This window comes from Chiloscyllium plagiosum, unplaced genomic scaffold, assembly GCF_037043375.1.
Source record: "Chiloscyllium plagiosum isolate Xiang-an unplaced genomic scaffold, Cpla_swu_hap1 HiC_scaffold_25, whole genome shotgun sequence".
In the NCBI taxonomy this organism is placed as follows: Eukaryota; Metazoa; Chordata; class Chondrichthyes; order Orectolobiformes; family Hemiscylliidae; genus Chiloscyllium; species Chiloscyllium plagiosum.
In genome coordinates, this window is record NW_028270163.1 from 30,352,757 (window position 1) to 30,378,444 (window position 25,688).

Genomic DNA, 25,688 nt, shown 5'->3' on the forward strand with positions numbered 1-25,688 from the left:
GAAAAATTATGAGCTTAGACATTAGGAAAAAGGAGGCATATGTACGTTTTAGGAAACTGAAGACAGAAGTAAATAAAGAAAGTAGGAACAAAATTAAACAAGGATTTAGGAGGTATAAAAGGGGACATGAATTGTCCTCTGAAAACAGTATTAAGGAAAATCCAGTAGTATTTTATGAGTAAATAAGGAGCAAGAGCGTAACTAGGGTAAGAATAGGTCCACTCAAGGATAAAGGGGGAATTTATGTATGGAAACGTAGGAAGTGGTGAGGTCGTTAATGAATACCTTGCATCAGTATTGACAAAGGAGAAGGACATAGTGGATCGTGAGTCTAGAGAGGCAGATATTGATATCCTTGGGCATATCAGTATAAAAAAGGTGCTGGGTGTTTTGAAAAACATTAACGTAGACAAGTTCCCAGGATCTGATGGGATCAATTCCAGAATGCTGAGAGATATGAGAGAGGAAATTACTGGGGCCTTGTATGAAATCTTTGTATTCTCTTTAGTCAATGGGGAGGTTCCACTGGACTGAAGAATAGACAATGTTGTTCCTTTGCTTAAGAAGGACAACAAGGATAATCCGGGAAAGTATATGGCAATGAACCTTACATCAGGGGTATGGAAGTTATTGGAGAAGAATCTTAAGGACAGGATTTACTCACATTTGAAACATTATGTATTTATTAAAGAAATGTAGCATGGCTTTTGTGGGGGGGGATGTCATGTCTTTCAGCCTGTTTGAGTTTTTTGCGGATGTAACAAAGAAAATTGATGAGGGCAGAACAGTGGTTGTTGTCTACATGGACTTCAGCAAGGTCTTTGACAACATCCCTCATAGTAGGCTGACACAAAAGGTGAAGTCATATGGGATCTGTAGTGAGCTGGTAAGATGGATACAGAACTGGCTTAGTCATAGAAGGCAGAAAGTAGAAGTGAAATGGTGTTTTCTGACTGGAAACCTGTGATCAGTGGTGTTCTGCAGGAATCTGTGCTAGGACCCCTGCTGTTTACAATCCATGTAAATGATTTGGGGGAGAATGTAGGTGGTCTGATTTGTAAATTTGTGGACAACACAAAGGTTGGGGGAATTGCTGATAGTGAGGAGGATTGCCAGAGAATACAACAAGGTATGGATAGGATGGAGACTTGGCACAAAAATTTAAATTAGGACAAATGTGAGGTGATGCACTTTGGAAGATCTAATGCTGGAGGGAAGTATACAGTAAATAGCAGAATTCTTAGAAACATTAATGTACAGAGGTTTCTAGGCATACAGGAACACAGTTCCCTGAAAGTGGCAACACAAGTGGAAAAGGTGGTCAAGATTGCATATGGCAAGTCATATTGCAGCTGTACAGAACTTTAGTTAGGCCGCATTGGGAATATTGTAGAAAGTTCAATCACCACTTTACCAGACATAAGTGGAGGCTTTTAAGAAGTTACAGAAAAGGTATATTAGGATGTTGCCTAACTTGGACGGTATCAGCTCTCAGGAGCGATTAGACAAACTTGAATTTTTTTTCTTTTGGACATTGAAGGCTGAGGGGCAACTTGATAGAAGTTTACAAAATTATGAGAGGCATGGATCGAATGGATAGTCAGAATCTTTTTCCCAGGGTGGAAGTGTCAAGTACTAGGGGATATAGGTTTAAGTTAAAAAGGAAGAAAAGTTTAAAGGAGACATGAGAGGCAAGTTTTATACACAGATGGTGGCAAGTGCCTAGAATGCAGTGCCAGATGAGATGATAGAAGCAAATGCAATAGCAATGTTGAAGAGGCATCTTGATGGATACATAAATAGGCAGGAAGAGAGGGATATGAGTGGCTTTGAGGCAAAAGGTTTTTAGTTTAGAAAGGTGTCATGTGCTGGCGCAGGCTTGGTGGGCCGAAGGGCCTGTTCTTGTGCTGTACTTTCTTTGTTCTTTGCTCCTGGTGGCTTGCAGCCTGCTGCTTTTTTTATTCAAGCAGTAAGTGCAGGCACTTGGAGTCATTTCCAGCAGGAGGAGTGCCTCCTGGCTCAAGGAACATGAGGAGAAAAAGGGAATTTGTTGAAATAAATAATTTATTAGAAATAAAGAGGGAATTAGAAAAAAAACAAAAGTCCTTGTGAAAATACCAAAAACTTGTATTCCATTAAATTTCTGAACATGGAACAATAATGACAAGACAGATATATTTGCATTCTTTGGCCTTTCTGAAGATCTCTTGTGACTTGCTGATACTAATTTTTTTTTAAAAAAGACCCAAAATCCTTAGTTCTGAGCAAAGCTAGAATAATCTTTATCCTAATGAGTTCAAGTGTTTCTATAAATATAATCTCTTTAATGTATGCGTCATGATAAATTGCATAATCTGAGATTTGACTTTATTAACCAAATATAAAGAAAGGCATTTATACAATACATTTCACAACCTCAAGAAGTCCCAATGCACTTTACAGCTAATTAAGTACACATAATTTTGTAAATATGTGCAAAAACAAATTGTACAATATGTAGTACAATGTGACAGATGTCTAGAAGTACACAACCCATTTTGGCAAATTAAAATAGTGTTCACACTATCAATTGAAAGGACTAAGACTAAAGCATACATTAGTTATTTCCAAGTGTGGAAAGTTTTACAGCAATGAAATGCAATTCATTTTAGAGCAAATAATTCTATTTTAAGCTAAAGAAACTATTTATTGTGTGACTGAACAATCTGCTAGAATAACATATGGTAGAAAAAATTGACATAATGCATTATCATTTGGCATAGGATCACGCAATTCAATACAATCCTATACATGCAACACCTGCAAAGAGAATTTTCAGACACATTTTTAAAGAAATATCTGTTTAAAGATCATAAATTAATATCAAGTTGACAGCACCTTCACATAAAGAGTCTGCAAACACATTAGTGACATGGTCGGACTATAGCTAACAACTACCCTCCAGCAACATTTCATTGCTTTCAATCAGTCTGATGTTCCCACCTGGGAGTAATTTGTCCAGTTAATTGGGAGCACTAGCAAATGCTGTTAGCGTCACTGAGGGCGCAAATTGCTATGTTGGGAATGTGTTAGGAAATACTGGCAGCCCTTGGTGACCAGCAGCAGTCAGTTGTACTGTTTGATGTGCCTAACAACAGCCACTTGACAGATTATGGCGGCAGATTCAGTTCAGCGTGCCTCCCAGCATTGCATGAGGGCCAGAGTCGCTTGAGGAAATGATTGGCAAATTATGCTGCTTGTTTCTATCTAATGGAGCAGATGAAGTGTTTGTACTGTCAGAATGAGTTTTGCCTTGAGGTTAGATCTTTATCTCAGCTCTTTAGAGCATAGTTCCTTTCCATGTTGTCAACAGTTTAATCTTGTACAGACACTACTCAGTACAAGCTACTGTCATAGTTACTCAGTGTCAATAGCTTTAGCATTATTTACTCTTACAAGGATAGCATCCTTTCTCCAACCATTAAAAGTGGCTCCCAATGAGGATTTCACAAGCAGTCACTTTTTGTCAATCTGAAGATCTTGAATTAAGTGTAAATTTACATAATGTCCTTCATCATTTCGTTTCTAAAGCCCAGTTTAGTTTAGTCAGCATAGCACTCTCCATATAACCCATTTACAGGCCCTGATGAGATTTCTGTTCACAATTATTGATCCAACCTAAATTTAATTGCTTTCAGCATTACCACAAAGTACTGGATAGCATCAAATTACTGTCGAACACAGTTAATGTTGTACGGGAACAGAACTAAAGGACAGGACTGACAGAATTCTGTATGTATTTATATTGCAACGCTTCAAGTAGAAATGGTTTAACATTACATTAGACCCCAGTGATGCCTTACTTATTATAATGACTCTATCACTGTTTAACATCACTGTTTATTCCTTTATTATCTTGCCACCAAAGGAACTTCATAGAATCTAACAATAAGCACGCATTAATGGCCTGCATTGCTAGAGTGAGTACTTACGGAAAAAAATCACAATCGCATTGCTCCCATTTTCTCTCCAGAGACAGTGGAATGGGGTTGGGTGAGGGGCAGATAAATCCACACTACTGGACAAAACTTGAGCCTCCAGAGTTCAGTGTTCATTTGTGTTACAGTGCTGCAATTGAATAGTAATTCTGTAATATAATATTATTAGATGAATACATTTCAATCATTGTCGCTTACAGCAGTTTTAAAATCAGTGCAGTAAGATATAAATATTAGCACACTCACTGAAGTTAGCATCAAATGGTTTATTCTGGCCATGTTAGCAACGTATTGAAGACATGATTATTGAGCCTCAGAAATGACTTATGATGAAACAAAAAAATTATTTTGATATTTAAACGAAATGCTTTGTTATTGAAAATGCATCAATTGTCCTACTCCATTGCAAGCAGTTTCTAGAGACACATTGATACAGGATTCTTTACACAGATCAGTGACATTTCAACTTTCCAATCTGGGAGGTTCAATCTGGTCTGTGTTGAGGCAGGTGGAAAAGTAATAGGAGTGTTACAATTCACTTCAATCCTATTGGATTAAGGAGGGAAAAAACAGTTTAGGTTTTGCTTCTAATTGCTATCCAGCTAGCTGTGCACATGAAACCACCAGGTGGAAAGACGTTTGGGATTAATTCCGATTTCTCCATAGTTGAATGACTTGGCCATTTTCATGATAATGCACAGACTTGTTTGAGGGCACCCAGCATTTTCAGGAGACTGGTAAAGAGGAGAAAGTTGACAAATAAGAAGCAAATGATTCTAGTCCAGGAGACACAAATTTTATAGGTGCAATCACACTACATCTTCAGCATCACTGCCACCACAGTTTATTTCACCTCAGCAATAAAGCCACAATATAAGTCAAGAGTCTGGACAAATGAAGTCAGATCTTTTCAGATATTGTATCATTCACAAGAGTTTGACACTGAATAAAGTGTAACTCCAATTTGAAGTTTACAAATTGCCTATGGGGCTTCTCTATCTCCTAGTTTACCCCAATCCCTCCTCCATTGGTTTATCATCAAATGCTCTTTAAGTCTTTGTGAAGTTCCTGGGATTTATTTTCTGTAAAGTTGCTATATAAAAGCTGTTACTGCCTTTATCTTGTTCTTAGATGCATTATGAAGGATGTATTTCACTGGGGTTCCATGAGTGCCAATCTTCCAGAAAAATCACTTGGGGTTGCTGCTGGCTGCATGAGACATAACCCTTAGCATCTGACACAACGTCCACCCACTGACACCAAGATAGAAGCAATTTAAACAAGCTTTCAGTTAACTTAATTGTTGAGACAGGGCAGGTGCTGGCATCCACACAGTAAACATGAGCAAAGCTCTCTTCTAGATGGGAGAGTTGCAACTCCAAGCAAACAGTAAAAACTGCTTGGCTGAAACCCATCAAACTATTTAAAATTCAGAACAATGGCCTTTTGCTGTCTAAGAGAAAATATGGAATAAGAAACATGTCTGTTTTGATGAGACCTAAACTGTTGTAATTATTGCAAGGATGCTTTAAACAGACTCTAAAAATGAGACCTGCTGGGAAAAATACACGTTGGTGTGATGGTCATATAATTATGACTGTCCTAAAACAGAATTTTTCTCCATGTTGCCAGCTTTGTTTCTGTTGAACAATCTGCTGTATAAACACAAGAACACTTGAGTGACAGAGACCATATTGTTCTTAATAAAACAAAATCACTGCAAAAGACTTCTAAACTTTTCTAAATTAATTTTATGTTTATGGAAATATTTATTTCCAAAAAAGGACTTAGGCAGAATCTTATGCACAACAGCAGAATCGATTGGGGTGCTTGTCTCAATGTCAATATCTTGCAGTAACCTTCTCAATTTATTCATGTGGGTGGTGGGACTCTGCTAGGGAATAATGTATTCACAGTTACCCTTCTTTATTGCTTGTTAAACGGCTTACTAACAGTCCATCTCATCACGAGTTACAATCTTACCAAATGCATCACACAAACTAGCCTTCAGGAAAACTCGATATGGAAATCTGAGAGGATATCTGGTAGGTTCAGCTCACTGCTTGTTCCAAATGACCTATTGCCAAATGATAGAGGAGGGTATGGTCCTCAAACACCAGGCACACAGAACCTTTAACCACATGCAATAGGCACCCGCCTTTCGGAGAGTCATTACCTGCCATCTATGCATGCCGTGGCATTGTGGTCTGCAATCCCACACTTGTGATGCAGGGCACAGTGGCAAGCAGTGGTGCACTGTTACATTGGTATCGTAGTTACATAGGGAGAGGGCCCAGTAGTTACATAAGGAGAGAGCCCAGTCCATGGTGAGGAACAGATTGCCCACAAAGACATCTCACTTGCACCTGGTGACTACTGACATGTCTTCAATATTTCAGCTTTGCTCTGCCACGCATTGCACTGGCAATTATGCAATCAGCCAACCAGGCAGATGGCTATCTACACAGCTGTCTAGAGCGTATACACCTTTTCCTACATCAGTGAAAAAAAGTCAGGCTACCATCTGTACAATGAGACAAAGGTGTTCCCACCAACTCAATGCATCTGCAGCTAGTAATTGGACAGACATGGAAGTCTTTGGACAGTGAACGCCACACAATTGCATGACTTGATTTGATTTTTTTGTCACATATGCTCAAATACAAATGTAGAGGAGTACAGTGAAACATGTATAATGTCGCCACACAAAGTGCCATCTTAGTTCAAGTACCTAGTTACAGAATCTTAAAAATGAGATAGAAAGGAAGAACAAATTTAAAAGCTAAACAATGCAGTGAATATTGTACAGTCACATCTTCTGAGTTTTATGTAGAAAATAAAGAAATATAGCTGAAAATTCAAACATTTCAGACTTTCTTAAGCGCTTATGGAGGGACCACACTTTGATGAATTACCTTGAGACTGGAAGTCCATGGTGAGGTCACACTGGGCCAAGAGACTGCCACATCATGCCGAAAGTCTGTTACACCAGGCCGAGAGACCATCACACCGGGCCGAGAGTCCAGCACACTGGGCCAAGAGTCCGTCATATCGAGCCTATAGTCCATTACATGGGCTGAGAGTCTGTCAAACCAGAGTCGAGAGTCTGTCACACCAGGCCAAGAGTCTATCACACCGGGCTGAGAGATCAGCACATCAGGATGCAAGTCCATCATGCCAAGCTGACAGTCCATCACACTGGGCCGAGAGTCCATCACACTGGACCGTGAGACTATCACAACGGGCCAAGAGTCCATCACATCGAACCGATAGTCCATTACACCGAGCTGAGGGTCTGTCACACCGGGGCCTAGGGTGCCTCACATCGGGCCGCTCGTCCATCATGCCAGGCCAAGAGTCTATCACACTGAGCCAAGAGTCCATCACAACGGGCTGAGAGTCTGTCATGCTGAGCCGAGAGTCTATCACACCAGGCCAAGGTTCCATCATGCAGGGCCAAGAGTGCATCATGTCAGGCCAAGAATCCATCATGCCAGGCCAAGAGTCTATCACACCCGATCGAGAGTCTGTCACCATCCGAGAGTTCGTCAAGCCGAGCCGAGAGTCTGTCACGCCATCGAGAGTTCATCACACCGGGCCGAGCATCCGCCACAAGAGGCCGCGACTTTGTCACGTGGAGCCGAGAGTCCATCACACCGAGCCAAGAGTCTGTCACGCCAGGCCGAGAGTCCATCACGCCGGGCCGAGAATCCATCACGGCGGGCCGAGAGTCCGTCACACTGAGCCGAGAGTCTGTCACGCCGGGCCGAGAGTACGTCACGCCGGGCCGAGAGTCCGTCACGCCGGGCTGAGAGTCCGTCACGCCGGGCCGAGAGTCCGTCACGCCGGGCCGAGAGTCCGTCACACTGAGCCGAGAGTCTGTCACGCCGGGCCGAGAGTCCATCACGCCGGGCCGAGAGTCCGTCACACTGAGCCGAGAGTCCGTCACGCCGGGCCGAGAGTCTGTCACGCCGGGCCGAGAGTCCGTCACGCCGAGCCGAGAGTCCGTCACACTGAGCCGAGAGTCCGTCACGCCGGGCCGAGAGTCTGTCACACTGAGCCGAGAGTCCGTCACGCCGGGCCGAGAGTCCGTCACGCCGGGCCGAGAGTCTGTCACACTGAGCCGAGAGTCCGTCACGCCGGGCCGAGAGTCCGTCACGCCGGGCCGAGAGTCCGTCACGCCGGGCCGAGAGTCCGTCACGCCGGGCCGAGAGTCTGTCACGCCGGGCCGAGAGTCTGTCACGCCGGGCCGAGAGTCCGTCACGCCGGGCCGAGAGTCCGTCACGCCGAGCCGAGAGTCCGTCACGCCGGGCCGAGAGTCCGTCACGCCGGGCCGAGAGTCTGTCACACTGAGCCGAGAGTCCGTCACGCCGGGCCGAGAGTCCGTCACGCCGGGCCGAGAGTCCGTCACGCCGGGCCGAGAGTCCGTCACGCCGGGCCGAGAGTCTGTCACGCCGGGCCGAGAGTCTGTCACGCCGGGCCGAGAGTCCGTCACGCCGGGCCGAGAGTCCGTCACGCCGAGCCGAGAGTCCGTCACGCCGGGCCGAGAGTCCGTCACGCCGGGCCGAGAGTCTGTCACACTGAGCCGAGAGTCCGTCACACCGGGCCGAGAGTCTGTCATGCCGGGCCGAGAGTCCGTCACGCCGAGCCGAGAGTCCGTCACGCCGGGCCAGGTGGTCACCACATCAGGCTGGAAGATCGTTATGCAAGGTTTGTGCTGAGTCCAGGTTTCGGAGTCTGTGACCCGGAGAAGAAAGAAAAGAGAAAGAAGAAAAGTATACAAGAGAAGAAAGAAAGAGAGAAAAAGAGGAAGGGAAATGGATGGAGTGGACTCCGTCGCCATTTGGAGTGAAGGCATCTGTGAATTGGGGTGTGCAGAGTATTAGTCAAAAGCAATTTCCCATACCAGTCCTAAGACACTGGCCATGGAAAGGTATCCAGTCCGAGTATCTTTGCAGGTGGATATGCGCCTTTGTCCTTCAGAAATTGGATCATACTCTAGCCACGGCAAGTGTCTATCCTCGTGGAGCCAAGGACTCTGAGATCCGGAACACCTCACTGGCTCACCTTCATTCCACCCTTTTGTGCGATGTCTTCTCATGCAAGGACATAAAATGGGCAAACTGATAAGATACAGGTAGCTGGTGCAGCTGTTAATGCTGGTGAATGTAGGGAGAAGGGTGTGGAGCTCTTTCAAGGGAGTGAGGAGGTGGCGTGAGATGATGCTGGATTAATAGTGTAGCAGGATGGGAGTTAAAAGGGAAGTGAATAAAGGAAAATGATGCATGCAACACTGAGGGTGTCAGAGAAGTAGCTTTATTGCCAGGTGAATGCAGTAGCAGAGTTAGAGTAAGCGTGAGGTAGCTGGGAACAGGGAAAAGCACTTGCTCGGGCAGCATGGAAAAGGACATTGAACTTCTTTCAACACTGCTAACCGGTCTCTTAAACCTTGGACAGGACGCTGATCCAGGTGGCAATGCCTAACCAGGCCAATATCAGACAGTGGTGCAATCTCTTCTGTCTGACCACCCAACAAACAGGGCATCTGGGGCCTTCTATAGTCAATTATAATGCCAACTTGCCTTCCAGTCACCAGTCATGAGCAGACAAATGCCAGAGCTCCTCCAGGTACACGGCAGACTCTTGACAATGCCATGGCCATAAGGGATGCTGGCCTTATGGCGGATACCTGATGAATGATGATTTCTTCTGGGAATGGTACATTGGGAAGATGGGGCAGAAATATGATATGATACTTGCCATTTGGCCAGCAATGACCGAGGAGAAAGTGAGGACTGCAGATGCTGGAGATCAGAGCTGAAAAATGTGTTGCTGGAAAAGCGCAGCAGATCAGGCAGCATCCAAGGAGCAGGAGAATTGACGTTTCGGGCATAAGCCCTTCTTCAGGAATGAGGAAAGTGTGCTAAGTAGGCTAAGATAAAAGGTAGGGAGGAGGGACTTGGGGGAGGGGCGTTGGAAATGCGATAGGTGGAAGGAGGTTAAGGTGAGGGTGATAGGCCGGAGTGGGGGTGGGGGCGGAGAGGTCAGGAAGGAGATTGCAGGTTAGGAAGGTGGTGCTGAGTTCGAGGGTTGGGACTGAGACAAGGTGGGGGGAGGGGAAATGAGGAAACTGGAGAAATCTGAGTTCATCCTTTGTGGTTGGAGGGTTCCTAGGCGGAAGATGAGGTGCGCTTCCTCCAGCCATCGTGTTGCTATGGTCTGGTGATGGAAGAGTCCAAGGACCTGCATGTCCTTGGTGGAGTGGGAGGGGGAGTTGAAGTGTTGAGCCATGGGGTGGTTGGGTTGGTTGGTCCAGGTGTCCCAGAGGTGTTCTCTGAAACGTTTCGCAAGTAGGCGGCCTGTCTCCCCAATATAGAGGAGGCCACATCGGGTGCAGAGGATGCAGTAAATGATGTGTGTGGAGGTGCAGATGAATTTGTGGCGGATATGGAAGGATCCCTTGGGGCCTTGGAGGGAAGTAAGGGGGGAGGTGTGGGCGCAAGTTTTGCATTTCTTGCAGTTGCAGGGGAATGTGCCGGGAGTGGAGGTTGGGTTGGTGGGGGGTGTGAACCTGATGAGGGAGTCCCGGAGGGAGTGGTCTTTTTGGAATGCTGATAGGGGAGGGGATGGAAATATATCCCTGGTGGTGGGGTCCGTTTAGAGGTGGCGGGAATGATGACGGATGATACGATATATATGGAGGTTGGTGGGGTGATAGGTGAGGACCAGTGGGGTTCTGTCCTGGTGGTGATTGGAGGGGCGGGGCCCAGGTGTCCCTGGAGAAGGAGCATGCAATGTCCACCAACATCCCTGAGCTGTTCAGGGAGAGGTGGGAACTGCGTGGAGTGGAGTGTTTTATTTCCTCCTCCAACTCTATTTTGATTTAATCCCTGCCCTCCCCTTCACCTTTTTGATCACACAGCATTGCCCTTTGTTGAGAAGGCAACTGCTTGTCACTGGCCACGCGGGTGTTCCTTTCTTCCTGGTGGTGGAAATTGAATAAAGTTTTATACATCTGTTGTCTTCCACTGTGTTGCACACCCGCACACACACACAACATGTGTGTGAGGAAAACACCTACCGCTGTTAGGTGGTAGTGCAGGAATAAAAAAAGTAAAAAAATGTGTCTCACAGCACCAGAGACCTGGGTTCAATTCCAGCCTCAGACTTTGTGAAGTTTGCATACTCTCCCTTTGTCTGCGTGGGTTTCCACCGAGTGCTCCAGTTTCCTTGCACAGTCCAAAGATTGGGGTGGCACGGTGGCTCAGTGGTTAGCATTGCTGTCTCACAGCGCCAGGAACCCGGGTCTGATTTCCACCCCGGGGACTGCCTTTGTGGAGTTTGCACATTCTCCCCATGTCCTCTGGGTGCTCCGGTTTCCTCCCACTATCCAAAAATGTGCAGGTCCAGTGAATTGGCCATGCTAAATTGCCCATGCTAAATTGCCCATAGTGTTAGGTGTATTAGTCAGGGGTAAATTTAGGTAAGGGGAATAGGTCTGGTGGGTTACTCTTCGGAGGGTTGGTGTGGACTTGTTGGGCCGAAGGGCCTGTTTCCATACTATAGGGAATCTAATCTCAAAAATGTGCAGGTTAGGTGGATTGGCCATGCTAAATTGCTAATAGTGTTCAGGGATGTGCAGGGTAGATGGAATAGCCATGGGGAATGCAGGGCTACAGAGATAGGGTAGGGGGGTTGGTTGCTCTTCAGTGGATCAATGCGGACTCAATGGGGGCCGAATAGCCTGCTTCTACATGTAGGGATTCTACAGGTTGAAATGGGGAATGTGGTAAGATACAGTGAAAAAACTTGTCCAGCATCGAGACAAGTTTCACATTACCAAACTCGACACAACTCATACTTAGCCAAAAAATTTAAGATTCCATATTGATCTAATCCTCAAAAAGATATCATGCTTCAACTAGATTTTGGATTAATTTATGTAAGTTTGCACAATATGTGAGACTCATGGTATGGAGTAAACATGCATAGTCCAGATATATGACAATTGTCATATGAGAAATTTCTAATCTATTTAGAAAATGCTGTTGATTGAAGGCCTTACTATTCAAGAATAACTGAATGAGGGAGTATTTTTATATCACATGGTCTTACCAGACCATTGGACTGCTCTCTCAGAGAGATACAACTGGTGGTGATTTAATCTTGAAGGCCACTATACTCCAGGCAATGAAAGAGGTTGAGAGGAGAGTCCTTCAAGGTAAACTCAGCTACTGCTGGAATTGAACCCACTGTCAGTATCATACTGCTTTACAACCCAACCATCTAGCCAACTGAACCAAAGCAGTATTACCAGTCAGGTGTACATCCTCCATGGTATTAAAGGGAGTTGTGAGATGCACAACTAATATTCTGCCTTACGTCTAGGCTTTTCTATTGCAGCGAGAGAATCCCGGAGGAAAATGGGGAGAAAAACATTATAACACCCAGGATATTTTATATCAGTTACATTAAGCAAATCTGTTGGATGGTTTTGAATTACACATCAAATAAGCCAATAACAAGATTTCACGTTAAAATTTCAAAGCAGAAAAGATGAAAATAGATGTGATTATTTTGCATTATAGTCACATGTAGATTCAAGTGCTGATAACTTATTCTGATTTAGTTATTGAATAGTATCTGAAATATAGTAATCCAATCTGTAGTAATTTCCATTGATACTTTTGATCCCTATCTGTGTTTCTGTGTACAGTAGTTACTGCTATTTCTGCCAGTTCATTTTGGATCCTTGAGCTATGTATTAATGCTGAAACCACTTTTTTTTGTACTTCCTTTCAAAGATTGTAAACAGGTGTGAGGAATATTTTTAAAATTTCCTTTTTTGAATTCTTCATGCCATTGAAGGAGTTTTGTGTTGCCTGCAATTCAAGCATCTTATCTGTTGTCTTATCTGAAATCTGCCCACACATGAAATTCTGCCACTGCATGATTTAGAAAACATGCTTGACATGTAGAGACAGCAGACTTGCAGGAAAGGGCCTCATACAAGATAGTTCTGGGAACATTTACCATTGACAACATCATTAGGAAATGACTGGAAAAGACAAAGACACGGCAATGGCAATGGCTTTTACAAAACCTGCATTAAGTGCAGTGTAGATTTCCTATTGATTTAGTATGTTTGATATGGTATCTTCTTAAGTCAAAGCTGCTTTATTCAGCCTTCTGAACCATAGAGTATACTTGTAAAAACTTGTAAAGTACTCACTCAGTTTCCCTTCTTTCTATTACTGATAGTCCTTTAAAAGAATAATTTACCTTGATGGTTCCCAATTCATTTTGTTCTATCGTGTATCTTTTATTACTTCTTGTTGAGCTTCTGGCTGGTTGCTGGTTAAGATCTTCCAACATAAAGCATACTCTGAGGAAACCAAATTCTTAAATTTTTCAGAAGTATTTTGGGTGATGTGAGTCAAAAATGCCTTCTGTTGCGTCATTCAAATGTGGGCAGCATGGTGGCACAGTGGTTAGAACTGCTGCCTCACAGCGCCAGAGACCCGGGTTCATTTCCCGCCTCAGGCGACTGACTGTGTGGAGTTTGCACGTTCTCCCCGTGTCTGCGTGGGTTTCCTCCGGGTGCTCCGGTTTCCTCCCACAGTCCAAAGATGTGCAGGTCAGGTGAATTGGTCATGCTAAATTGCCTGTAGTGTTAGGTAAGGGGTAAATGTAGGGGTATGGGTGGGTTGCGCTTCAGCGGGGCGGTGTGGACTTGTTGGGCCGAAGGGCCTGTTTCCACACTGTAAGTAATCTAATCTAATCTTGACAGTCTGCTTTTTGTAGACACTGCTTCAGTCATTACTGAATTTAAGCTCCAGGCCCAGTTCTCACTTGAAGATGGGAGTTTTTTGATGCACTAGATGCAGGTTGAGAACTTTGTTTCTACCCTAACCCGTCGACCTGAAATATTAGACGTAACAGAAAATTCAAAACTGCCATTTTCACTGATACCTGTCACACAAGAACCAGTGTGTCTAGATATTTGTTTGGTCTGTTGCAGCTTCAGCAACTTTAATGACAGGTAGAATAACATTCAACAATGCAGAATCGTATCATTTAGCCTTGCTCATGAATCACAAAGGTATTTCCTGAGAACTGAAGCTTTTGGAACACAAGTTTTTGCTTGTTCCAATCAATCTGGTGGTTTTTGAAACAGAAGTCTCGTATTAAAGGGTTAAATTATTTATTGAATTAACTTGCTTCCTCATCTTTCCTTCTCTATCATGCACCATCGGCCATCACCAGATAATTTGGTAATCAAATAAAAATTACATCCCATTGCAAGTGCATCCAGTAGTCAACATAGAGAAACAACAACTGCTAGAAACATTTTGACATTGTCATTCCCATTTTGGTACCAGCACTTATAAGAAATTTACAGTCTGTCCACTGTAACTAGGGATTAATAACTTAGATAATTACAGTAAATAATAATTACTTAGATAGTCAGGATACCTCAAATTGTGGAGACAAAAACAACTTTGATTTATATAGCACCTTTAACATAGCAAAATATATCAAGGCATTTCACAGCATCATTATCAAAACAATTTGACACCAGGCCACATAAGAAGCTTCTGGAAGACGTAAACAAAAACTTGGTTAAAGAGGTAAGTTTGAAGGAATATCTGAAAGGAAGAGAATGAAATTAGAGAGATAATGAAATTTAGGGGCCAAATTCCAGAGCTTAGGGCTTGGACAGCCGAAGGCATGGCCATCAGTAGTGCCATCAGTAGTGGAGTAGCAAAAATCAGAAACAGGAAAGAGACTACAATAGGAGTGCAAAGATTTTGAAGGGTATTAGGACTGGAAGCTGGGAACAGAAATATTGGAGTCATTGGAGATTGAGTGGCAGGATGAACCTGGATGTAAAAATGACTTGAGGGTTTCCTTACTTAGTACATCAACAGGCTGACGAGGGGAGAGGCCATTTTGGATTTGGTGCCCGGCAATGAGCCAGGATAGGTGTCAGATCTCGCGGTGGGAGAACACTTTGGTGACAGTGATCACAACTGCCTCACATTTACCATAGCCGTGGAGAGGGAAAGGAACAGTTACCAAGGGAAGATATTTAATTGGGGTAAAGGAAATTATGCCGCTATCAGACAAGAGTTGGGAAGTACAGACTGGGAGCAATTGTTCCACAGAAACAGCACAGCAGACATGTGGAGACTGTATAAGGAGCAGTTGTTGTGAGCGGTGCATGAATTTGTTTCTCTGGGACATGTAAGAAGGAATAAAATTAAGGAACCTTAGATGACGAGAACAGAGGAGCTTCTCATCAAAAGGAAGGCAGGCTTGCTAGAAAGGAGTTCAGAAATGGACTGAGGAGAGCCAGGAGAGAGCATGAAAAAGGCTTGGCAAGAAGGATTAGGGAGAACCCAAAGGCACTTTACTCATACGTGAGAAATAAGAGAATGATTAGGGAGAAGGTAGGGCCGATCAGGATAGCGTAGGGAACTTGTGCGTGGAGTCTGAGCAGATAGGGGAAGCTCTAAATGAGTTTTTTGCTTCAGTTTTCAAGGGACCTTGTTGTGAATGAGAACTTTGAGGAGCTGGGATACAGGCTTGAACAGATCAAGATTGATGAAGTTGATGTGCTGGAAATATTGGTAAACATTAAGATTGATAAATCCCCAGGGCCAGACCACATTTATCCTAGGCTGCTCCAGGAAGTGAGAAAGGAGGTTGCTAAGCCACTGGCGAAGATCTTTGCCTCCTCATTCTCCACGTACCAGAGGATTGGAAGGCAGTGAATGTTATTCCTCTTTTCAAGAAGGGTAATAGGGAAATCCCTGGCAATTACAGACCAATCAGTCTTACCTTGTGGTTAGCAAAGTTTTGGAAAGAATTCTGAGGGATAGGAGTTATGACTATTTGGAAAAGCATAGTATGATTAAAGGCAGCCAGCAGGCTTTGTGAGGGGCAGGTCATGCCTCATAAATCTTATTGAGTTCTTTGAGGAGGTGACAAGACAGGACTACAAAGATCAAGCAGCGGATGTGGTGTATATGGACTTCAGCAAGGCATTTGATAAGGTTCCCCATGGTCGGTCATTCATAAAGTCAGGAATTATGGGATACAGGGAGATTCGGCTATCTGGATGCAGAATTAGTTGGCTGACAGAAGGCAGTGAGTGGTTATAGATGGAAAGTATTCTGCCTGGAGGTCAGTGCTCAGTGGGGTCCCGCAGGGCTCTGTTTTTGGGCCTCTGCTGTTTGTAATTTTTATAAATGACTTGGATGAGGGGGTTGAGGGATGGGTTAGTAAATTTGCAGATGCCACAAAGGTTGGAGGTGCCATTGATAGTATTGAGGGCTATTGCAGGCTGCAGCATGACAGGATGCAGAGCTGGGCTGAGAAATGGCAGATGGAGTTCAACCTGGATAAATGCAAAGTGATGCATTTTGGAAGGTCAAACTCAAATGCTGAATATAGGATTAAAGACAGGATTCTTGGCAGTGTGGAGGAACAGAGGGATCTTGGTATTCAAATACATAGATTCCTTAAAGTTGCCACCCAAGTGGATAAGGCTGTTAAGAAAGCATATAGTGTTTTCGCTTTCATTAAGGGGGGGATCGAGTTTAAGAGCCATGAGATTTTGCTACAGCTCTACAAGGCCCTGGTGAGACCACACTTGGAATATTGTGTCCAGTTCTGGTCTCCCTACTATAGGGATGATACAGAGGCTTTGGAGAGGGTGCAAAGAAGGTTTACCAGGCTGCTGACTGGACTGGACGGCTGGCCTTATGTAGAGAGGTTGACTCAGCTCGTACTTTTCTCTCTGGAGAGAAGAAGGAAAAAAGGTGACCTGATCGAGGTGTACAAGATAATGAGGGGCATGGATAGAGTCAATAGCCAGACTTTTCCCCAGGGCAGGATTGATGGGTACGAGGGGTCATTTTTTAAGACGTTAGGGGAAAGGTATAGCGGGTACATCAGAGGTAGGTTTTCTATGCAGAGTTGTGAATGAATGGAATGCGTTGCCAGCGGTGGTGGTGGAAGGAGAGTCATTAGGGACATTTAAGTGACTGCTGGACATGTATGTGGCTAGCAGTGAATTGAGGGGTGCGTAGGTTTTAATTTGCATTAGGATTAATCCTTGGCACAACATCGTGGGCCTAAGGACCTGTCTGTGTTGTACTTTTCTATGTTCTATGTTTTAACTATATTAAATACATGGATTTGAAAACAAGGACATGAGTTTTAAAATCAACTTGTTACCGATAATGTAAAGTAGTGAACTCCGAGGTGATGAGTTAAAATGATGATGACCTAGATATGGGAAGCTCAAAGTTACATATGATGGAAGACAGAAGACCTGATAGAAATGCACTAGAATAATCAAGACTGTAAGTTATGAATAAAGGTTTCAGGATGAAGAAAATGGCAATCTTCCTGCTCAGACACCACAGGACAAGGAGGGTTCATCTGATTCTAAATGTGTTTCCATGAAATACTGGGCAAATAATTGCGGTCATTCACTAATTATGTTGTTTAAACACCAGGTATCGGATGGGTGGTAGGTTTGGAGTTATCCCTACAATATGGAGGTATCAGACAGAAAATTATTCATTCTTGGTGGTGCTATAAGTGGACATGGGCAATGTTACAAAGATGGAAGTGAGTAGTCCTAGTCATGGAAAGGGTATGGCTTCAGAGCTTGCCTCCTGGTCAAATAAGCCCAGTGAGAAATACGACAATTTCTCCACTAGTGAGAAGTCTATTACTTCAAAGGTTACTTGGCATGGTCAATAAAATGATCGTTTGAAGTTTAGATGTGTGCAGAGAAATACTCCCTTCTGTTTTCGCCCCGGACTACGTTGAGACTGTCTAGACTGGTATCTTACTTTCATGAAACCCATGGACAGGGAAATTACTTTTCTTAAGATTCTAGTCCTGAGAGTTCTGTCTGCCAAGTTCATTCCAGAAAATGCGCTGCTTCAGATTCACAAAGGACAAACCTATTATTGTAAAAGGAGCATGAAGAATATGAATAAAGGACAAGGATCCTAGAACCCGAGCATAAACCTAGAGCGATATGGAAACTGAATAATATGGTATTAGTACAGTTATCCATCTAGAAATATGAGTTTAATTGCATCTTATTAAATGTTACAGGATCATAGAGTCAGTCATACAGCAAGGTAACAGACCTTTTGGTCCAACTAGTCCACGCCAATCATATTCCCAAACTAAACTAATTCCACTTGCTGCATTTTGGCCTTGTCCCTCCAACTCTTTCTTATTCATATACCTGTCCAAATGTATTTTAGACATTGTGACTGTACCTGCACCCATCACGTCCTCTGGCAGTTCATTTCACATGTGAACCACTCTCTGTGGAAAACATTGCTCCTGATATCCTTTTTAAAGTTTTTCTCTTCCCATCTTAAAGGTAAGCACCCTAGTTTTGAATTCCCCCACCCTAGGGGAAAGACTCTAAGAATGCCCCTCAACCTCCTACACTCGAGTGAAAAAAGTCCCAGCCTATCCAGCCTCTCCCTGTGACTCAAATCTTCCAATCATGGCAACATCCTGGTGAATCCTTGCTGAACTGTCTTGACTTTAATAATGTCTTTCCAAAAGCAGGGTGACCATAACTGTACACAGTACTCCAGAAGAGGTCTCACCAACATCCTGTACAACCTCAACATGACATCCAAATTCCTATATTCAATGGTCTGAGCAACGAAGGCATGCAGACTAAACTCTTTTTTAACCACCCTGTCTACATGAGATGCAAATTTCAAAGAATTACACGACTGAACCCCTAGTTCTCTCTGTTCTACAACACTACACTCTAACTGTATAAGTCCTGTCCTTGTTTGTTTTACCAAAATGCAATATCTCACATTTATCCAGATTAAACTCCATCTGTCACTCCTCAGCCCATTGACCCAACTGACCAAGATTTCTTAAGTAACTTTGTTCACTGTCCACTATTACTGACAATTTTGGTGTCATCTGCAAACTTACTAACAATTCTTCCTATGTTCTCATTCAAATCGTTTATATAAATGAAAAACAAAAGTGAACCCAGTACTGATCCCTATGGAACCAGTGGTCACAGGCCTCCAGTCCAAAACACAACCCTCCACCACCATTCTCTGTCTCTTACTGTCAAGTCAATTATATGACCTATTGGCAAGCTCTACCTGAATCTCATGTGTGATCTAACTTTACATATTAGTCGACCATGTGGACCCTTGTCAAAAGCTTTACTAAAGTCAAATTAAACAATGTCTACTGCTCTGCCCTCATCAATCTTTTAGTTGTAACATTGAATCTTTTATGATTTCATTGATCCTCAGCTTTTTGTTTTATTTCATGATTATGAGTGCCCTGTCAAATGTTTAGTACAGTACATGAGTCATATTGTGAATGGAATGGCACTTCACTGAGGAGCATGGAATAAGGGTAGAGAGTAATTGTGCAATTATTTGGAAATGGATTAACTGAATTTTTATCTTATTTTCATTTGTAGCTTGCAACTGTAACCTGCATGCACGGCGGTGCCGTTTTAACATGGAACTCTTCAAACTTTCTGGTCGGAAGAGTGGAGGAGTCTGCTTAAACTGCCGTCACAACACTGCAGGTCGCCACTGCCACTACTGCAAGGAAGGCTACTATCGTGACATGACCAAACCCATCACTCACAGAAAGGCATGCAAAGGTATGTGGGAAGAGCCTTGGCTTTCACCTGGCAAGAGGATTATTTTTCTTTTGTCTGCCATCACCGTGGAGCTTCCGCTGGTGGGAGCTCCCTTGTTTGCAATATCTTTAGCCTATCATTTTGGCACAGAGGGCTTTTGAGAAGACGTTCTTTTAGAACACATGTGACAGGAGAAGGAAAATAAACAAAGGTTGACAACAGAAAAGAACAAAGGTGTGAAAGGATTCTTAGTTTTAGTCGTATAACTGAGCAGAACTGGCAGATCAAAACATTAGCATAGCACAGGTGTGCACACCAGCAAACACACAGCAGTTACATTCAACAGGATCAGCCATAGCACAAAGAGAGCCTCATACATTGTTCAATGCAGCATTCTGATCTCCTAGCAAACTGCTCTAACACCTCTCAAAACAATATTAGTTCTTTGAAATGGGTCCTCATGCCTTGCCTTTTGTATGTTTTTCCCCTTTTTTTCAAAGGATAAACATAGGATTTTCAGCGTTATCTTGTTGACCTTGATTTAATAGTCTTAATTAGAAGAAATGCTGACAGGCAGAATAGAAGAGGTTTACTTTTACACTTCTGATGAAGTCAGGATCTAAATGGTAATTACACCCAAAATGGATGTAGAACCCAAAATGGACAAAGAAATTATGCTTCTTAAATCAACCAACAGGCATTATTAATCCCTCCAATCTGAACAATTCTAAAATGCAAATTTCATTTCAAAAATAATCATTTCTTTAATCAACTTGAATTTATTTACTTTGTGCCATTTGTGAATTACCTAAGGTTTAATTATTTGAATTAGTGTTCAACATTCTTACTTATAAGAGTGCAGCACGTTTTGTTAAATAATGGGGGAGATATTGAATCACTGGCATCTGTAACATTAAGAGAATCTGAAAATAGTTGAATCAGAATTAAATAATTCCACAGTTATTTAAAGACAAACTTCTGTTTTCCGTAAAGTGTTACATTTTTATTTGTCTGGGCAAAGGAGGAATAAAATTGTTATTGTTCTGAAAAAGTATTCCTAATTCAGTGATTAAAGATAAATAGGGAATTCTGTAACATTTACTGGTACACTTCTACTGGAATTAAAATATTATTCACTTATGAGTGTCATAAAATTACTTAATCATCTTAACATAGATTGAATATATCCATTTTAAACTTAAATAGTCTAATTATCCTAATAAGTTCTGTAATAAAGTATTAATGCTGAATAATAGTTTTACAATTATAAGATGCAAATACATTAATGGAAAGTTTCAATCAATTTATCTACTAACTTTATTTAATGTTAGGGATTATTTTATAATGTAAAAATGCACAGCTATTGAACTGGTTGTAATTATTTTACATGCAAAGACATTGTGAGAGATTGAGTTTTAGGCTAAAAAGGAGGATGTTAATAAAACTGTGTATATTCAAACTAAATATGTTAGATTCTGCAATTTGTACACAACACCCATTTCAACATCCAAACCCATCAATAAAACAAATACATAAATCTATCCAATAAAACTATGTCTGAACTGACTTAAGAAAGACATTTTGACATATAAAAAAAACACATGAAAGTAAAGAAATCTAATTTATTGGTACATTGTGTTACCTTAAATGAAGAAAATGCAGTCAACTCTATTGCATATTGCAATCAAAAACATGCAAGAGGTTGTATCAGACTATTCTTAGTAATCTTATCAGATAACCTTTAGGAAGTTTTTAAAAATCTATAAAATTATATATTCTAAGTTATAGTATGAATTGACTGGAAGAATTAGAATTATTGGTGATCAACCAAAGCAATCAGATTGATCTATCGACAGACCTCAAATAATTTGGTTGGAGTGATTTAGAGACTTCTGAATAGGTAGGAGCACAAACGTACTCATACACAAGTTGATAATAATAATAATACAATAATACAACCCACATTAGCCAATTGATCAATTTTGCAGGAAGGCAGACAGTTATATAAATAGCAGGTTTCAAGCCTGCCAAATTGTGCCTAATTTGAAGGAGACAGTATGTATTCAAAACACCTCGATGTAAGTCACATTACTGCATTACTTAATCTCATTGTTCGGCCAATAATGTAATAGGTTTATAAGGAACGTGAGGTATCGATATGAGTTTCAAAGCATGTTGCTGCATAAGTAGACACTCGATTTTACTTAAAGGTATTTTAGAAGTACATAAATATGGATCATATCTTTGAAACTGGAAGACAAATTTTGCTTTTTCCACCCTTAGATCAAAGAATAAGACAGCTACATATTTGCAGAGAACTGTTATGTAGAGAGCCCCAAACAGGTGCACTACTAACTCAGTAGTTTATATTTGTTAATCTTTTTTTACACAAAAGACACTATGGCTCATGTTACTGAAAACATTCCTGGATTTCTGTCACCCACAAAGAATGTTTAAAATGTTTGACACTTCTGAGAATTGAAGCAAGTTGGACTGAAACACTAGATTGACTTTGCTTTGCTTTGAATCAGAACAAAAGCCAAGGCATCAAAAACAGATCATTCCAATTAATTGCCAGAATTAAACTTTTAAAAAATGGTTCAGAGAAACTATTTTACATGTATGTACTGAATTCTAGAAATGCCTTCATTTTCAGATCCACGAACACAATGATTTGGTGCTAACTGCATTTAATACCAACTTCATTCATGACAATTTTAATTTTACTGAGGTAATGAACCCAGAAGATCAACATTAAATGAAACCTCATTAACAATTAATTCAGGCCATTAGTCAAAGTTTTCAGCTTCCAAAATAAATTCCATTTAAATTCCAATGGATATTAACATGTTTTTAACATCAGAAATTCAGGAAATATAAAGTTTTACAGCAACTTATCATTAAACACAGCTTTATAAGTTAAAGTATAATAGTTAAGTAAAATCAGGGCAATTCCCTTCTGAGCTCTTTCAGACTGTGTATGTTTATCTTTTGAGTTTGATAATTGATTTTTCTCTTGAAAGTTTAACAGGAATCAAGGAGCATTTTAATGGAGAGCTGAACTCACTGCATGGTGGGTGTATGTATTGGAAGCAAGTGATGTAAAATGATGACAATATAAGTTACGTGGGTTGTTTCCCAACCTCTTCCATTTCTAATTACTCATGGTTATCATAACAATGTTTAACTTTTCCAGGTGCAAACTAAGAAATCCTAACAATTCATTAACTTAAAATTTATTGTAGTATTTCATTGTTCCATCAGGTCTTGGTCATCATTGTTTCTTGTCATGTGCTTGCCAATAATTGGTCAAGTAAATTAAATTGACACGACCTATTTGAACTAATGTTATGCAGCATCTAACAGCCACCAGTACCTTTAAACTGCCATGTTTGTAACCATTTCAAAAAAAGACTTGATTCTTTCACCCATTCCACTTGCATCATCACCTAGTTTGACTTTAACATATGTTTTCTATACTCTCAGAAGTCTGATATTAACCATGGCATCAACTTTCTTTATACATTATTTATCTAACGCTATCATTTCCATTTTTCATTCAGATCAGTATCTAGATTTCCTATGGACCAGAAAGTCCTAGCTTTGATTCCTCTGTGTATATTAAGTTAACTTATCTGAATTGATCTTATGGTAGGTGAACTACGTGTTCACCTCAATGTCCCAAGATAGTGAAAGGAAACAAAAGGCAACATTTACTATTGCAATCCTGTGAAAATCTATTAAAAAATACATGTGAGAATTGAGTGAGAGAAGGCTCAGGGGTTAAAATGTAAACTTGTTCACCTATTAGTGTCACTGCGTCTGGCTCACAAATGAAGAATGACAACTTGGATAAAGTATCTCAGAAGGGTTTTTATTTCTTTTCAAATCTAAGATTGCCTCCTTTGTCAGAAATAAATGAGTTATTGACAAGTTCATGGTTGGGAAGTAGTAGTTGGATAAAGGATTCTGTTATTGCTAGCACAAATGGGTAGGCAGGTATTGGATTTATGTCCATGGGGAGCTGGCAGCCATCTAACCTGTGCAGCTGAGGTAAGCTGGCGCTCTTTAGAAGATAGTTGAATCAAAATTTGTGCCTGTGATTATACAATTGTTGCTGTGCAGATTTCAATATGTGAAACCATCAGGAGAATGCTGAACGAAGCATCCTGTCCTGTTCACTGTTAATCAATGCTCATTTACTCATTAATACCTTATCTGGTGTAAACACCCATGTGGCAAATTAATTGATGCTCAAGTCCCACAAACAAGCTATACATTATTTGTACAAAATTGAAGAATAGTAAGTTACAAGGCTGCAATTCAATTGAAATGTTCTGCTGCCATGAATGTGTTTACAAATGGTTTCAAAACACAATTCAACTTATTGCCATTTATTCAATTTCAAGTATTTTCTGCCCTTAAATTATGCAGTAAATCTTTGGTAACATGAACAAGCAATGCCAGATCTTCAAGATAGACTTACTTTGGTTACAAACCAAGCATATTTCCATAAGCAAGACAAATAGGCTTGCAAAGCCAGAAATACTTGAATAGCCAAGGAAGTAGAGATTAAAATAAAATAGAAAAATAACACTTATGACAAATGTCAAGTACAAAATACATTTGAAAAAAGTTCAAATAAAGAGAATGCAGGAAGAAAATGTGTAAGAATCATTAACAGAGAGTGGGTAATATAAAAGGGTAATCTGAATTGTTTAATAAATGTAAAATTATAATTAAAAGGAATGATAAAGCTTTGTTATGATAACAAAAGAAAATTTCTTATGAAGGCAGGAAGATGACTAAGATACTGGCGGAGTACTGTGTGTCTTGTCATTACAAAAATAAAAGATGAAGCTACACCCAGAGGATGAGGGCGGAGAGATTTCTGTTAAGGCTAGAAAGAAGTAAACATAAGTTTGGCAACATCTGGAGCATTGTGTCCAATCCTGGCCAGTACAGTTTAGGAAGGGTGTGAAGACATTAAGGAGCCTGCGGAAAAGATTTATGAGAAGGGTTTCATGGATGCATGATTACATGGATAAATTGGAGAAGTTGGATTGTTCTCTTCAGCAGAGATTGTGGATAGAGAACTTGAAAGTCGTGTTCAAAACCTTGAGGGATCTCAATACAGTAGATAGGGAGAAGGACATCAACAGAAGGGTTGAGACTGGAGGACCCGGATAAGGTGAATGGCAAAAGTAAATGGTAAAGGTAGCATGAGAAATAACTCCTTATATGCAGTAGATGGTTAGGAGCCCTGTGGTGGAGACAATCAATCCTATCTTTCAAAAGGACACTGGATTATTAAATAAAGAAGAAAGAAACTGGACTGTTACGGGGAAATGGTGGAAAAAGGGGTCAAGCTGAACTGCTCTTGCAGAAGTTAGCATAAACATAACAGATCAAATGGCCACTTTTTGTACTGTATTCTATTATACGAGCCCACATGTGGTGGGATCTCTCAGGGTTTGGATTAGAACCATTGCTTTTCCTGCTTTATATAAGCTTTCTGGCTTTGGATGTAGGGCCACAACTTCAAAGTTTGTGGATGATGCAAGTTCTGGCAACATATTAATTCATGAAAAGGATAATAATGGACATAGAATTGTGAAATGGGCAGCGAGGAAATTGGATGCAATTGGTAAGTGTAAGGAAATAAACATAGAGAAAAATGACATGGAAAAGCAATATAATCCAAATATTTTGATGGACTGTTAAAGTATAGTGATCTTGGGTTACATGTTCACAAATTCTTGAAGGCAGAAAGACAAGTTGATAAGAAGTGAAGCAAGTGTATGAGAGACTTCGCTTCGTAAATAGGACATTGAATGGAAAAACCTTTACCAATCACCAAATAGACCTCATTTGGAGTATTGTGTAAATTCTGAATATTATACTTTCAGAAGGATATCAAGGATGGAATGATAGTGAAGAGGTTTTTCAGGACTTTATCAATATCCCAGTACATCAACGGCAGTTAGGATTAGGCAATAAATGCTGGCTTTGTCAGTGATGCCAACATTCCAAGA

General features: G+C 41.4%; 1 protein-coding gene and 1 long non-coding RNA gene across 3 annotated transcripts in view; one reads left to right on the forward strand and one right to left on the reverse strand.

Moving 5' to 3' along the window:
- ntn1a (netrin 1a) overlaps positions 1-25,688 on the forward strand; it is a 214,240-nt gene that overhangs the window by 95,061 nt on the left and 93,491 nt on the right. For both annotated transcript variants that reach the window (XM_043714648.2, XM_043714647.2), the window contains exon 3: positions 19,486-19,674. In XM_043714648.2, the coding sequence (XP_043570583.1) occupies positions 19,486-19,674 (189 nt within the window). The remainder of the gene's footprint in view (positions 1-19,485; positions 19,675-25,688) is intronic.
- LOC148145310 (uncharacterized) overlaps positions 2,357-25,688 on the reverse strand; it is a 47,767-nt gene continuing 24,435 nt past the window's right edge. Inside the window, exon 3 of the long non-coding RNA XR_015761405.1 lies at positions 2,357-4,107. This is a non-coding gene — a long non-coding RNA (uncharacterized LOC148145310). The remainder of the gene's footprint in view (positions 4,108-25,688) is intronic.